Here is a 16,797-nt window from a genome sequence, read left to right as displayed (position 1 = left end):
GAATTAAATGTATACGCTTCCTATCTACATTAGTTAAAAAAATATAAACAATTCAAAATTTTATGAAGAAGTGCCAACACCTGCCCTTTGTATTATGGCAATAAAGCACTAAAAACTTTTGCTTTTTTAATTTAAACAGGCACTTCTTCGTAAAATTTTCAATTAGTTATATTTTTTTAACTAATGTAGATAAGAAACTTATAACTTTAATTCGTGAAAGTAGCAAAGAGGTAGCAATTATTGGTAACACATACTTCTGGAAAATCTGCTCCCTTCATGCTGAACATAGTGGCGACCAGCCATCCTGACGTCAGAATGGCTGGTGAATTAGTTTTTTTAATTTCTCAGAATATATAAAAAATAGCAAATAGTACCAAATAGGTAGCAATTCTTGAATATACACCCAGTGCCACATTCGACTGGCGACCAGCCATCCTGACGGTCACTAGGGATAGAGAGAATTTTATCACAAAATTATGTATATTTGATATTGATAAGTATTATTATGATAATAAGAAATATTAGTGGATGCTGTGCATTTATGTTTGAATTAAATGCTATTGTGAGCTAGTTTATGCTTTATCCAAAGAAATGTGACTCTAGTTCATTTAATTTTAAAGGCATGTGGATTTGGTGGAGAGAAGTTTGTGCTAATGTATAAATTTTTGTGCAATAATAAGGAAAAGAACACCAAAGTTTTGTGTTTATGTGGAATGTTATCTCTTTTTTTACTTCAATGCTTTGCTTATATTTTCACTTAGTAGCTAGTAATTCTATGCCAATGAGTGAGTTCGCGTTGTGTAACAACATAATAAAAACTTTTATAAGACTGACTAGTTTATTTGGCAATATTGCCTAATCTACTTACATATTCTACATAAATACGAGATCATCAGATATTAGGTAAAAATTAAATACTTATTATAACGGAATAACTTAAACATCATTTCATCTCACTTATCTTTTGGGGTGGGACAAATAAACACTCTTCGCAAATGAAGACGCCTGCTTCAAAGCCAAAAATCCTAGAACAATTTCTACACAATTCATGAACCATAAAAGGGCATGCAAGGTTATTTCCATTGGCGTACTTAGTAGATAAGGATTAAATAAAAAGAAACTAATAAGAGGAAGCTGCATCATAGCGGTCAGCATTACGAATCCAGCCATTTCCGGAACCTGGAAGAAAAAATGGAAATATTTAGAAATAAACTCAATAATATGGTAACGATGACCTATGTAGTTGTTAAGATTTACTTCACACCCATGATAGAACACGTAACTTACCCACCCTGCAAGATACATTGCCAAAGTAACCAAAGTAGAGTCTAGCTCCCTCAATAGCTGCCACCAAAGCAAACACAGTCATTGCCAAGTATTTTGTAAGATGTCCAAGCATGTTAACCTGAAAAGACAACAAAGTAATGTATAAACTTAACATTTTTCATAATGCACATGTAGTTTTAATGTCCTTTGGCCAAAACCAGAGAACATAAAACCTGTCAGAGCCAGGAAAATCCTTCAGCTCTTTGTTGGCCTTGGCTCTGAACTGTAATTAGGGATGATCACAATTGATCAGTTGGGAACTGTGTCTTTATTATGTATAAAGTTCAATTACAATGGTACAACTGATTATAATTAATTGTGCCCTTTACTGCTATTATAAGGTTCAACTTGTTATGCTCTTTATACTCATATTTTAAATAATTTTTTTTTTCACTAGAAAAACATGTAGCGAAGTTAAAATTAAGTAAAGAAAATTAAGGTTTTTTTCCTAAAATAGCTAAATTACAACACACCTCTGCAGCTACGATAGCTCCTATACAGGAAGCAACTCTCTCGTGTCAAACAATACACTGTATATTATCAAAAACAGCATTTTGAGTAAAAACTACAAAAATGATTTTTCGCTTATTGTAATTTTTCAGGGTCACAACATAAAATATGTCTATAATTTACTAAAATAGTTATTTTATTTTAGTTATTTTACTTTGTACAGAATTCTATCCGGCCATTATAATTGATATGAATTACGTTTCCATTGAAAAACTAATAAATATCCTAAAGATTCTTGTAAAGAAATTACAACAATTTACTGTAATTTAAACAATGTACTGGGACTTGCAGTGTTTTGGTTTGACACCATAGAACTGTTCTTGCAATATGACGAGACGTAGCAATGACCTCATACCACAGTGGTAATAGATAAAATAAAGTAATAATGAAATACTTAACTTACCCTCATAAAGAGGAAAATCCCAATAACAAATATCCAGCTTGCATACATGTAGACGTTAATGTACAGATTACGTTGCATTCGCAACGCTGTTCGGTAATCCATTCTCACATAAAACCTTACAAAATTTTTCTTGGAATGAATGTCACAACGCAGAACAAAGCAATCACAGAAATCCAATACAAATTACAAAGAAACAAGCACGCAAACACAGCGGAGCGCTGTCACAAATTTGCCGCCATATTTTTTCTTCAGCAGTGTTGCCAGGTCAAATCTGAAAAAATCGGAAGATATTACACCGATAAAACAGTAGATTGAGAAAAAAAACGGTAGATGCTGAACTTACATTGTTTGAAACACTTTTAATGGATTTTCTTCAAACATTGTCACGTAATGTTTTTGATGTTATCTTACTATGTTGGTATCTGACAACAAAAATTTTATTTTCCGACTTCAAAAAAAGGAGGAGGTACTCAATTCGTCCGTATGTTTTTTTGTATGTATTTTACACGATAACTCCGGTACGATAATTTGGCAGTATGGCATTTATGAACCGATTTGGAAGATTCTTTTTTGTTGGAAAGAGGGTACCACAGTAGGCTTCAACAGCCTATCGTAGTCCACAGCTGGACATAGGTCTCTCCCAATGCGCGCCATTTCGCCCGATCCTCAGCTCGTTGCATCCATCTTCTGCCAGCAGCCCTTCGCAAATCGTCACTCTATCTGACCACAGGGCGTCCTACACTATGTTTTCCGAGCCGTGGTCTCCACTCAAGAACCCGCTTCCCCACGTTTATCGGTTCTTCGACAGATATGGCCAGCCCACTACCACTTCAGCTTGCTTATTCTACCAGCTATGTCGACGACCTTAGTTCTCTGTCGGATAACCTCGTTCCGTACCTTGTCCTTCAAAGAAACTCCGAGTATAGCTCGTTCCATAGCTCGCTGAGCGACTTTCAACTGGTGAACTAGCCGTAACGTGAGTGTCCACGTCTCGGCTCCGTATGTCATAACAGGCAGAACGCACTGATTATAAACCTTTGTTTTCAAACTTGCGGTATGGGTGACGAGAACACGACGTAGTTTACCAAACGCTGCCCAGTCAAGCTGAATCCTCCTCTTGGCTTTCCTTTCGAAGTTGTTTCTAAATCTGCCCAAGATAAATATATTCGAAAACAACTTCAAGAAGGTGAATTGCGAGGCGGATGCTAGGCTGTCCAGCATTCATTGTAGCTCTTCCAGGGACTCCACCATTAGGACTATGTCGCTAATTGCGTGAGAGATATTCGCCGTTTATATTTAATGCCATCTTTTTCCTTCCAGCAGCGTCTTAAACATGTCTTCCAATGCGGCTGTAAACAGTTTCGGGGATATGACATTCTCCTGTCTAACTCCTCTGTGTAATTGGATGGGCTTAGACATAACTTATAACAGGAACTCCTCCAGACTTCAGAAGCTATGTAGTAACTTAGTCTTCACAAGGGACTTTTCCGTTTTGGAACTATTTTAGAGCCAACAAGATCTCGTCTTGGCTGATTTCTGGCAGTTCGTCGGAGCAGCACCTCAGTAGTGGTACCATTTAAATTTGAAGAAAATATTCCACCTTTAAGGCCATATTTACCTCAAGCAATTTGCCACAAACTTGGGGATGAATCCGTTTTCACGCACTTTCCGCAAACAACTTACAACAACGCAAAGTACTAGAAATCATACTCAAGTCCTTGCCATTAGGGTCGTATTCCAGTGCGTGAAATCAGACTCAAGTCCTGACTTGAGCATTGACTAGAGTTCGGGAATACGGCCCTAAGAAACTTAAAACGTAATAATACTTAAAATTCAAATTAATTTGTGAAAAAACTGTAATTACAAAAACTCGCCATTTTTAATTTCTTTTTTAACTCGAAGGAGAAAGGTGCGTTTTTTCAAATAGTATTTTTGGATATTAATACCATAAATGTTACTTCCCCGCATTTTCTAGACCTGTGATGACAAATATGCCGTAACAAACATACCAAAAAAATGAAAGGACGATGTTCTACGATTTGACCACATTGTAATGTTTTGCAAAAACTCCGCCAAATGTTCAATATGTTCAGAGAGTCACAAAATCTAAAAAGCCGACAAGAATAGTTGTGAAAAGCGAAAAATCTGAAAATTCCTAAAAAACAGTTGATTTTCGCTTTAGCGATGCTATTTATAACAGTAGAACTGTAGATGTAGTCCAAAAACGGAAAAACAGTAGACCTGGCAACACTGTTCTTAAGACTTTTTTTAGGGATTCGCTCCGGGCCTTTTGGAGGGAAAAGTGTCGTTTTTATTTTGACTTTCAATTATTTTGTGAAATCTAAAGTGCAATAGGATAGTGCTATTGTGCCTTAATCGAAGATTAAAACGCGAAATTATACGAATCTCAAACTAAAATACCCGTATCGGCCCGTTCTAAGGAATCCCGAGTCAATCCAAACACGCCGCCTCAAATTGCCTATCCTCTTTGTGGTGGCCATATTTACAGAAATATAATTAAACGTTTATGTTTTCGGCTGAAGGTCTTTGTTTCCATGGCCAGCAATAAATTAAAAAAAAGCCTTTTTTTACAGATTCGCTCTGGGCCTTTTGGAGGGAAAAGTGTCGTTTTTATTTCGACTTTCAATTATTTTGTGAAATCTAGTTTAAAGTGCAATAGGATAGTGCTATTGTGCCTTAATCGAAGATTAAAATGCGAAATTATACGAATCTCGAACTAAACTACCCGTATCGGCCCGTTCTAAGGAATCCCGAGTCAATCCAAGCACGCCGCCTCAAATTGCCTATCCTCTTTGTGGTGGCCATATTTACAGAAATATAATTAAACGTTTATGTTTTCGGCTGAAGGACTTTGTTTCCATGGCCAGCAATAAATTAAAAAAAAAAAGACTTTTTTTTCAGATTCGCTCTGGGCCTTTTGGAGGGAAAAGTGTCGTTTTTATTTCGACTTTCAATTATTTTGTGAAATCTAGTTTAAAGCATAATAGGATAGTGCTATTGTGCCTTAATCGAAGATTAAAACGCGAAATTATACGAATCTCGAACTAAAATACCCGTATCGTCACGATGAAAAAATCACGATGATCCGCCGTCAAACAGTACCACCGTGACTCGTTCCGAAGGAACGACGTTCCAAAGTCACATAGGTGTTCCTCCGTTCCAATAGCTATCCCCGTTGCTCACATTACGACATACGTATTTGATACAATGCGCGATCTCCGTTCCGTGGTGACTGAGCGCGCCACTCGTTGTAGTTCTCTTCAAATCGAGCCATTCGGCGATGGGAGTGAATGAAATAGGATGACTTTCTTTGCTCACTCACAAGAATCGTAGGTGCTTATTACTAATAGAAAGGGCGGATGAAAAAAATCTGCAGCAGTTATTATAAACCTATTTATGAACAAAGTAAAATATTTTTGTATATTTGTTTTATTATAGGAAGATTTAGTATTTTATATTTATGTATAATCTACTTTGTGTATTCTACTAGAAATATAATTACATTACACTTTATTGCTATTTTTAACAATTCAAAGATTCGCGTTAAATAAGTAACAAACAAAATTACATTAAATACAAAATCAACTTTTTGAATGGAATTTAAACTTATTACAAAGGGAATAAAAACTTAAATCATTGTATAAAAAGCGGCTATAAGTATTAGAAAGAAGCCGCTGGCTAAAACCGTATACCATGATGTAAGTTATAGGCGTGACAAGGTCACGGAAGTAACAGTCGTGACAAAATCACGATGATTTATCACTGTGATTTTTTTGGAACCGGAACGACGGTCACGGCGATAGAAATGTAACGCTATTCCCCATGTCTAGTGGTGGCCATATTTACAGAAATATAATTAAACGTTTATGTTTTCGGCTGAAGGTCTTTGTTTCCATGGCCAGCAATAATTAAAAAAAATAAAAGACTTTTTTACTTTTGTTTGCATAGATTTTTTTTATTAAGAGTTCTGGCTTGGATACAAGTTTTTTGAGCCACATCTTCGTTTAATTATCGGGATCCTCAGAAATATTTTCAATTCGCGGTTCTACTACATTGTATTTTCACTTTCTCTTAAATAACTTAGTTCATTTATTTGAATTTTTAAATAAGTTTAAGCGGCAGGCGTCAATATTTATGTTTTCACTTAAATCACATTATATTCTATCACTTTGAACAAAAACTTTGAATTCGTAATTATTGGAATTTTTAGGATAAAGTCTTTTGTATCGTGGTTTAAAATAGAGGAATATAGTTCTAACTTTCTTCATCACTATTTGTTTCTTCGTTTTTTCTTCGTAATATACTTAAAATTAAAATAAACTTCGTAAAAGCTGTACTTGTAACTTCCAAGCCCTTCATTGTTTTTGCTAAATTTCTAAAAAAAGTCTATTTAAAAAAAAACTTATTTTTCAAAAAAATCAATATATTTCCGGATATTGGTCGAATATATTTCCTTTCATTTTTGGAGCAATTCGCAAATTCTTGCGTTGCGTCATGCGAGCTTGTAGATTTGTGCGATGCGACGTCGCATCGCAGTTTGGTGTGTCGTGTCCTTTAGTGTATGAGCCCTAATAGAATAGCTGCACATTCCGGGTGTTAGGTAATGGAAAAATTTCCATTTTTTTTTTCAAATAATATTTTTCAGAAAATTATGTATTTTCAAATATTTTTAACTCATTTTTCCACATTTGACGTTGACACCTGTCAAAAGTTGAAGTTACTTAACGAAAATGATGGAGCCAACAACAAATGGGGGTGGTGTGGCTGTTGGGGGTTTTCGCTGTTGTGAAATCATTTTACGGGTCGTACTCTAGAACTGTACTCAATGTTCAAGTCAGGACTTGAGCAGACTTGAGTATGATTACAAGCACTGGAAGTACGACCCTAATGGCAAGGACTTGAGTATGATTTTCAGTGCTTTAAATTATACTCAAGTCCTGACTTGAGTTCTGGAATACGACCTTCCATCTCGTTTTTCTACTAAGTGGCATTTATCTATACAAATTTATTTCACAACATCGAAAAAACGACCACACCACCACCACTTGTTGTTGGCCCCATCGTTTTCGTTCCGTAACTTCAAGTTGTCAAGGTCAAAAGTGGAAAAATAAAGAAAAAATGTTGGAAAAATGTATAATTTTCTGAAAAATGTGATTTGCAAAAATGGAAATTCTTCGATTACTCAACATTAGGAATATGCAACTATTCTGTTAGGGCTCATACACGTAAGGGTCGACATACAAAACTGCGGTGCGACGTCCCATCACACGAATGTACAAGCTCGCAATCGCATGACACAACGCAAGAATTTGCGAATTGCTCCGCATCGCGCATTCCTGCGATGTTAATCTTCTTTGTATTGTATTCTTATCAATAACAGCAGTGCAACACACTTTTTATGTTCCACGTCGCTACCTAGTTTAAAATATACGTTCAGTACCGTTTACGATCGTCGAAGGAATGGTTACCCGAATCATGGCAGTGAGATGCCTTGCCGCACGAAATCGCATCACAGCAATTCACGTCGCATTTTTCTGCGTTGCGTTTTCGCAATATTTACTTTAGTTTTCGCAATGCGCCGATTCGCACTTGTGTGTTTCGAACCTAACAAGAAACGACGGCGTCGCGTCGCGTCACGACGCCGTACAATGTTTATTTGTGAGAGCCCATAGGTTAGTTATCTTGTTATTTCATATTAATCTTACTTTCTCTGATAGTTTCTTCCAAATTAATATTCGTTTTTATTATTTTTCGTAAACTTTCCCTTCCCGCAGTGGCGCTCGCAAATGCAAAGATTTAGTACCAGAAACAAAGGAAAAAAATGAATAGAAATTATTGACCAAAATGTATTTAAAAAAAATATAATAAAAACCCAATGGAAACGTGACAGATGACGCTTGCTACTTTTTTCTAGTCAAATTGTCAATCATTGTTTATGTCAATGTCAAATCAAACCTTGCCGGCTCTTGTTTGAAAATTTTTAAAAATCATCAAAAACCATCGAAAAATGGAAAACAACGATGCGGATAACATGAAAGAATTATTACCAACAACCAACAAAATTGATCCAACAGATTTCGATGTCACTGTTAGTGCTTTGTTGACTGGGTTAGGAGCTGAAAAATATGTCGACATTTTCAGGTTTTTACGAATTTTGTTTTCTTCTTGTTGCAACCATTTTTTTTCAAAATATCCCCTTCGCAATTCACTCGAATGTCGTGAAATGATACTGAATGTCTCGCGATTTTTGACACAAAATCGTAGTCATAACAAAAGTTAATATATAATAATAAAACTCGTGTATTTTCCGGGTTTGCTAAGTTGGTACGAACACGTTTGATCGAAGCGTCAAACAATCGATTATACAATTTATCGAATGCTCATAAGGCCAAAGTTTATGTGAGTAAACATTCATTAGGTCGATGGTTGAAATCCCAATAATGATAAAATACGTCAAATATCATTTCCACCTTAAACTTAGCACATTGCAGCCATGAAATTATAATATAGTATTAAGATATTTATTTGTGATAAAGTTATATTTAAATACAATTTTTTAATAGACAATCATCAATCACAACACTAAGAGCTTCTTGCAATCCGTGTTTCCTTGTGTATCAAAGCCATACTTTTCCAGGCGACTTAATATTGGACAAAATACTCTAGTTGAGTTAACTGATAATGACCTCATTCAAATTGGAGTGAATGATGAAGAAATAAGAAAAAAAATTTTGACAGAAATACAGAACTTGCCTATCTATGAAGAGGCATGTGAACGTATGTAAGTTAATGGAAACTCAACATTTTTAATTTTAACGTACATAAATGTAGATGGCCCAACCGAATAAACATTTACAGACAGCGGTACACTGAGCTGAACATTGATGGATACTCATTGACTTACAAATAAATGGATGACAGGTCTAATACAAAAACCACAAAAAAAATGTCCCAAGTCAACCTATTTAAACGTAGTGACATGTAAAGGAATATGAAAAAGCTAAAATGTTGAATTTAAATTGTAATGTCATCGCAGTACTGTCTAATTTTGCTTGCTTCACTGTCAGTCGAACAAACGAAGACTAAAGCGTGAATGACGCTCTGTATACGATTTTAACGCCCTATAAGTTCAGACACTTTTTAGCGCGGACCTGATGGCCATATAATTGTAAGTCAATGTGGATACTGCTCCGTTCCACTGAAGGTGATATGTTGAATATACATAAAATGTATGTTATGAATGTAGATTTGTTTATTCAGTACAGCTATTGATATTTCCAATAAATGCAAATTTATGTGTATCATTTGAATCCTACAGTTCTACTGACTCATGCACATAAAATGTAATTTTTACAGGGCTACTGCGGGTCAGGACCTTACACCAATGGAAATAGTTGAGATCCTAGAAGAGAGTTCACAACACTTATACAGGATCTATTTGAGTGTGATTTCTAACACATTAGCTGTTAAAAAGACTAAGAACATAACCGACTGTTTACTCTATAGAGATAACTATGCCTCTGACATCGCACTAGTAACGCTAAGTGAAATGACTAGTATTTTAAATTCAATGGATATAGCTCTTCATACAGAAATGAAAGTAAGCTACTTACTATATACTGTACTAAATAAAACATAGCATGTAGTACCTCATTAATAAGCATGAAGGAATGTGATATTTTTATTTAAATTTGTAATTTTGTTTCAGTCATTAACTAAAGATCCAACATCCAGAAATAAGAAAGTAATAGTTGGCAGCATAGGGAGTGTAATGGTAGCAGCACTAGCAGTATTATTTGTGAGATCTCTCAAACAACTCAAGAAGTAATGAAAACTGTTCATGATATTATGCTTTGTACTAAGTACTGACTTCCCGTGTACTACCTCTCCAACCATACCAAGTATATACAATGCTTCGTCATAATTTCTTACATATCAGCATTAATTCATGTTGCCTTGTTGTGGGAGATGTTAATAAATGTCTATACAGTACAATGTTGTGTTTTTGTTACCTACAAATTACAGTTGCAATATTATATTAATCTAGACTTTGACTGTTGTAAGCTTGTTGTGGTAATAAGGTTTATAATCTTATGTATTTAATTAATAACAGATATACTTATGTATTTAATTAAATAACCTCTTCCTATGACTATATACAGCGTGTCCCAAAATTCAACGATAAGCGGGCGCTGGAGGGTGGACCTGCGCATAACTACTTGAGGAAAAATAAGAAAAAAAATTTATATCATTTTTTTTTAAATTACGGTAAAAAATTGTTATTCTTCGAAAATTTACTCCCTTAATGATATTTTGAATCACCACGACCACAATTTTTCAGATATTTCTGATGTTTTTATTTTAACGGCCACCTAAGTACTACTGCTGTCTACCACAACTCTTAAAATTCCCAGAATGCCTGCAATTTTACAAAAAATCCATCAAAATATTTTTTTTCCTTGAAATTTTTAAATATTTTTACCTGCAGTCGACTTTCACTCATCGTTTTGTAAAAAAAAAGTACGGACACCACTGCGGCAAGTATTTTTAAAAATTGACGCAACTAACCAAGATTCCAAAATGGTATAATACTTTAAGAGAACTAGGCGCAAAAAAATATTGGTACCATTTCTAAGAAAGACTAAATTTCTTGATTATTGTTCTTATTCATAATAATCACTTTCACTATGTGCCGAAAAAAGATTATTTTAATGCAATTTCTTGGAATTTCAATGGCACATGTGCGTAGTCGATACAATTTAGAAATTAGAGAGAGAGAAAAATACCGAGAGATATACGTTAGAAAGAGATAGATAGATGTCCTTTGTTGAATAGCAATAACGCAGGTAGAGAAGTTCCGGTGCTCAGCAAGTCAGTACGCTCTGCTCCTTTGTTTACTGCGCACCTTTCCGTAATCAATTGACGTCCTTTTTTGAAAGTCTTGGTCAATTTTTAAAAAAACTTGCCGCAGTGGTGTCCATACTTTTTTTTTTACAAAACGATGGGACGCACAGTGGGGAAAAATTACGATTTAGCTGGCCAAAAGTCGATTTTACAAAAGTCTGCCCAGGTAAAAAAAAACTGGTCCCTGATAAAGTTGAATAGACATAGAACAAAAGCCCGCCCTACCCCTTCCCTTCCTGACCCTATGACAACCGTATGATCAGTCGGAACTTGATCATCGCTTTGAGTGCATGTATCGATTCGCAGCGTCTCTTGCAAAAACGTGTACTTTAAAAGTGACTATTGCTCGTGTGCGTGGGATTTTTTATAAACACCATATGGATTCCAGTATGACAGGTAAAAACGTATATATTTTATTTTTTTATTGTGAATTTATGTAGATTTACTATTAATTTGAGACACTAAAAGTCAACACTAAAATATTTCAAGAAAAAAATGGTTTTTCAGAATTCAAAAAGGTTTTTGATGTATTTCTTCACATTTCTATGCAGTGATTCTACTACAATTATAATGTCAAAGGGTTTAACATACTAAAAGCACTAAAATTGGCTGCGATTTTTTGCGATAATGAGTGTTAGACATATTTGAATCGAGCAGGGTCAAATAGCATAATAATATTATTTCACTTTAACTATAATTTTTTTTTAATTTCAGGACTGGGAGAAGGCTCGGGATGTAATGTGATGACGCGGAAGTATCTTTTTGACAAAATGCAAAATCAAGATCTGCCTAGTTTTGACTCAAAATTAGATTATCTTGAAAATTTCATATTGTCATATGAAAATTACACCGACGATCAACTGAAGGATTTAAAGCAGAAGTTTTCGCTATTGAAGGCTGCATTTAAGACAAAATGGACAGAAGCGTATAGAAGACAAGAAACATTCCTGGTAAAAAATGAGAAGTGGTTACAAGGAACATTTGAAATTCCAAGAGTTTCACAAATTTCTGTGGGTCGCCCATTCAAACCTTTTGAAGAATGCAGCGAGAGAAGCAAACGCAAAAAGACTCAAGAACTTCGTGGTGTTGTTGATAAGACTATACTATTACACGCTACACAAACATCGCTATATAGTTCTGGGAAGAGAACTGCATCCAAAATACTTGAAAATTTAATAAAATCTCCCAAACGAGCTAAAAAGTATCAAATGGGATACACAACATTACAACAGCAAGTCCCACGATTGTCGCCACTACAGGCTCTTTCTATATTTGTAGAAGCCGATGCTTCTAGACGACAATATGAAATCTTTAGAAGTGCTGATAAGAAACGTTATCCCAATTATAAAGTAATTCAACAAGCAAAAAAAGATTGTTACCCGGTCAAAGAATCATATCGAGTTACGGAAAGTTGTGCTGAAGTAAACTTACAAGATTTACTGGACCATACTACGAAACGTTTGACCATGTATTTGGAAGATGTTTTGGTGAATTTGAATGAAGAAGAGTGCATATCATTACAATTATTATCAAAATGGGGTGCTGATGGATCACAACAAGACCAATTTAAGCAGAAGATCCAAAATGATGCCTCTGATAAATATATTTTTATAAGTAGTTTTGTTCCGCTTCAATTATTTTGTGGTACAGATAATAAGAAAATAATTTGGCAAAATCCAACACCTTCTTCTCCAAGATACTGCCGGCCTATTAGAATGAGATTCACTAAAGAGACTGTTGATATAACCAACTCTGAAATAAACTACATAGAAGAGTCCATTAAGTCGTTAAAAACCAGTGATGTTTTGCAAGGAGAAAAACATTTTATTATTAAACATACAATGATGTTTACTATGATTGATGCCAAGGTATGCAACGCTGTCACATCAACTAGCTCGACCATGAGGTGTTACATTTGTGGTGCAACTTCAAAACAATTTAATGACTTAACCATAAAGTATAACGTAGATGAAGATGCTTTAACTTTCGGTTTGTGTGTGTTGCACGCTAGAATACGTTTTTTTGAGAGCATATTGCATTTATCGTATAAGATAACCATACAAAAATGGCAAATAAGATCAGCTAGTGAAAAAGAAATTGTGAAAATTAAAAAAGAAGAAATACAAGCCAATTTCAGGGAACAAACTGGACTCATTGTTGATGTACCAAAGGCTGGATATGGCACCACTAACGATGGAAACACAAGCAGAAGATTTTTTGCCAACCCAAAGCAAGCAGCTGATATCACTGGTGTTGACTTTCAACTAATATATCGTCTCAAAGTGATTTTGGAAGCAATATCCAGTGGTCAGAAACTGGACTTACAAAAATTCGCCGATTATGGGTTGCAAACTGCCAAATTATACGTTAAGCTGTATTCGTGGCATCCTATGACGCCAACATTGCATAAGATTCTAATTCACGGTGCCACTGTGATCGAAAAAGCCTTGTTACCTATCGGTCTTTTATCAGAAGAGGCGGCAGAAGCTCGAAATAAACATTTTCGTCAATACCGACAGAATTTCACCAGAAAATTTTCAAGAGAAGCATGTAACATGGATGTTTTAAACAGACTTTTGTTAAGTTCAGATCCTCTAATAACGAGTATCAGGCCAACACAAAAAAAATACGTTCTGTTTTTAGCAAAGAAGCATTAGATATGATGATTCCTGCAGAGCCATACCATAGTACCTCCGAAACCGAAACATCAGAAAGTTCTGCAGAGGAAACTGAGGAAGTATTTTCTGATGATGAACCTTGGATTTCATCGTCATCCTAGTTCAAATTTTGATTATAAGTCTTGTTTTTTAAGTACAATAAATTCTGTTTAAGAATTTGGTTGTTTCGTTTTATTTAATGCCTTATACACCTAGTTTCTACTTGGACAAATTACAAAAGTTAATATATTAAACTATTTTGACCACCAGAACGCAAAAATACAAAGAAATAATTTTGACCGCCTAAATCGTCATTTTTCCCCTATGTGCGACGCTTATCGTTGAATTCTGGGACACGCTGTATATTTGCCTTTGTACAAGGAGTCCCTTTTTTCCTATATCTATGGGAGTGCCTAAGTCCATATTATTTACGCGCTCTTGTACATACCAAGCCACAGAAATCATTCTTCGTCATCATCATCATCAGCCTACCGCAGTCCACTGCTGTATATAGGCCTCTCCCAATGTGCGCCAATTCGCCCGGTCCTCGGCTTGTCGCATCCATCTGCTGCCAGCAGCTTGCTTCCTTGGAGAATTGCCGCGCAAAGCATTAGTATACCTCACAATGCTATTCAATGCAATCATGAGAGTAGGACGTTTTCCAGATATTTGGAAGGTTTCCCAAATAATAATGGTTCATAAACCAGGTAAATCCCTTCACGAAGTTACTCCATATAGACCGATCAGCCTACTGCCTACTATGTCCAAGCAGTTTCAGAGGTGTGTACTATATAGACTGACAAATGTATTTAAATAAAATTCCCTCCACCTCTCCACAATTCGTCCCTGACCACCAATTTCGATAAAGAACACTAAACCGTAGAGCAAGCCCATAAAGTATGCAGAGCAATCAGAAAGTCATACGAAAAAAGAGAATACTTCTCATCGGCTTTTCTTGACATACAGCAAGCCTTCGATAAATTTTGTCACAAGACGTTGCTATATAAAATACGAGCCCTGTACCCCACCTACATTGGGGTCGGACTCGTTAGTACTATGCACATATGGCACAGCAGTTAGTACTATGGGCTTTTGATGAGGAGTTCGATTCCTGATTTGGGCCAATTTAAGAAACGAACATTTTTAAGTTCTTTTTTCTGAGTATTCTGGACTATCGTTGTTTTGGTATTCACAGTACAGGAAATTCGGCAGTAGTTTGGCATTTTTTTCCTCCTAAATACTTCTCTTTGGCATAGCTTTCAAGAAAATGGAATCTAACAGATATGGTTGAGATACAACAACGCTATAATAAGTATCTCATTTCCACTACATCGGGAAGTATGCCTTACATTTTTACAATTGTGAGATCTTGTACTCGTAATCTATTACGCCTCCGTATATAATTACCTCCATACGAAGCTATAATTAGGTACCTCCGGACGCTTCGGGCTTCGCCCTCCTCGCTTAGGACTGTGTTTTAAAAAAAATGAAATAGCTCTTTAATGGCGGCCATATTTAAAAATTACAAAAATATATTATGACCACAAATTATTATCAAACAATCTTAGAAATATTTCGTGCTAATTTTCAGTCCAAGCAAAGCAAGTTACATAAATAAATTACGGCTATATCGAAAAACAGCGGAAACAAAATTTTTACCCCAAATTATGCCATGTCATTTTCAGTCGAATTAGAAGAAATTTGTAAAAAAAATATTGAAAAATGGTGAAAAATAACGTTTAACCGCTAATTATTATTAAACACTCATAAAGACCCCGCATGTCCATTTTCAATCGAATTAGTGCAAATTTTTATCTGCCGCTAAAAGAGTTTGTATGGCGGCCATATTTAAAAATGGCGAAAAACCAATTTTGATCTCAAATTATTATCAAGCACTCCTGGAGACCCCCATATTATGCCAATTTTCAAAGGGACCTGAGCAATTTTTTTTCTGCCGCCAACGAACGCTTCTACGACGGTCATATTTGAAAATAGCGAAAAACAAATTTTGAGCACAAATTATTGTCCGTTTCTAATGGCCTTCACATGCCAATTTTCAGTCGAATCAGAGCAAATCTCTTTCGGCACCTATTTTTAACGAAAAAAAAACACTTATATGGCAGCCATATTAAAAAAGGGCGAAAAGAAATTTTTGACCCCTTATTATGATTAAGGACTCTTGAAGACTCTTGCCAATTTTCAGCCGGATCGAAGCAAGTTTTTCTTCGGCCGCCATTTTGAAATCGCCATCTGGAATTTTTTTAACCCAGGCAGTTGACCAGTGTTACCCTCTATGACATTCCTTCGAGCACCTCCTACTTATCTCTAATAGTGTTCGTGATAGGAGGCTTTGAAATTTGTATGGCGACCATCTTGTTTATTTGAATTTCGAACATTTTCTACTTCCCGCGGAAATTGACCAGGGTGTATCTCATAAAAATGCACAAAAATCCCCCCCATGTTTTATAGTTTTTGCAGTCCGTTGATCACTCGTTTACATTTTCCACATTCAGGTCTTCTCATATTTGAATGTTTGCCGTGGAGCCTATCCGCGTACAACGGTATAAATATCTTTTTTCCACCATATCGGGAAGTATGCGTTCTATTTTTGTAAGTGAGTCTAAACTTGTAGCTTTATATATAAAAGGCTTTGCTACCACATACATTCTATGGAGTCTTAAGCTCATACATTAATAACAGAACTTTCCAAATAAGGGATAGCGACTACACATCAGGTTTTCATGAAATCTCTGCTGGTGTTCCACAAGGCTCTGTGTACCTTCGTTGATGACATGGCACTACTAGTCTCAAGTAAATGTCCGGTTGAAGCGTCCCGGATTCTCCAAAACAGTCTAAATGAAATGGAGGATTGGCTAGCTACATTGACAACTGCTAATAGTGTTACAAAATCGGCACAGGTCACCTTTAATCACACGCACGCACGCACGCACGCACACACACACACACACACACACA

The 16,797-nt window shown here is 35.7% G+C and overlaps 2 protein-coding genes across 3 annotated transcripts; one reads left to right on the top strand and one right to left on the bottom strand.

The window, feature by feature from the left end:
• Window positions 1-830: 830 nt before the first annotated feature.
• Window positions 831-2,470, bottom strand: LOC113237571 (transmembrane protein 17-like). 2 transcript variants are annotated; one of them, XM_026474135.1, is made up of 3 exons: window positions 2,240-2,470; window positions 1,292-1,405; window positions 831-1,179 (listed from the first exon to the last, which is right to left on the bottom strand). In XM_026474135.1, the coding sequence occupies exons 1-3, from the start codon at window positions 2,339-2,341 to the stop codon at window positions 958-960; spliced, it is 438 nt and encodes a 145-aa protein (XP_026329920.1). In that variant the 5' UTR covers window positions 2,342-2,470; the 3' UTR covers window positions 831-957. The 2 variants fall into 2 exon arrangements, with proteins under 2 accessions (XP_026329920.1, XP_026329921.1); XM_026474136.1 differs by having other exon boundaries at window positions 1,038-1,179; window positions 1,288-1,405.
• Window positions 2,471-8,223: 5,753 nt separating this feature from the next.
• On the top strand, window positions 8,224-10,242 carry LOC113237590. The gene is made up of 4 exons (XM_026474159.1): window positions 8,224-8,401; window positions 8,898-9,041; window positions 9,617-9,860; window positions 9,969-10,242. The coding sequence occupies exons 1-4, from the start codon at window positions 8,268-8,270 to the stop codon at window positions 10,086-10,088; spliced, it is 642 nt and encodes a 213-aa protein (XP_026329944.1). The 5' UTR covers window positions 8,224-8,267; the 3' UTR covers window positions 10,089-10,242.
• Window positions 10,243-16,797: the final 6,555 nt, after the last annotated feature.

The sequence above is a fragment of the Hyposmocoma kahamanoa genome, unplaced genomic scaffold (assembly GCF_003589595.1).
Source record: "Hyposmocoma kahamanoa isolate Upper Pololo Valley unplaced genomic scaffold, ASM358959v1 93, whole genome shotgun sequence".
Taxonomy (NCBI): domain Eukaryota; kingdom Metazoa; phylum Arthropoda; class Insecta; order Lepidoptera; family Cosmopterigidae; genus Hyposmocoma; species Hyposmocoma kahamanoa.
The sequence above is the reverse complement of the archived record's forward strand: the minus strand, read 5'-3'. Positions and strand labels throughout refer to the sequence as shown.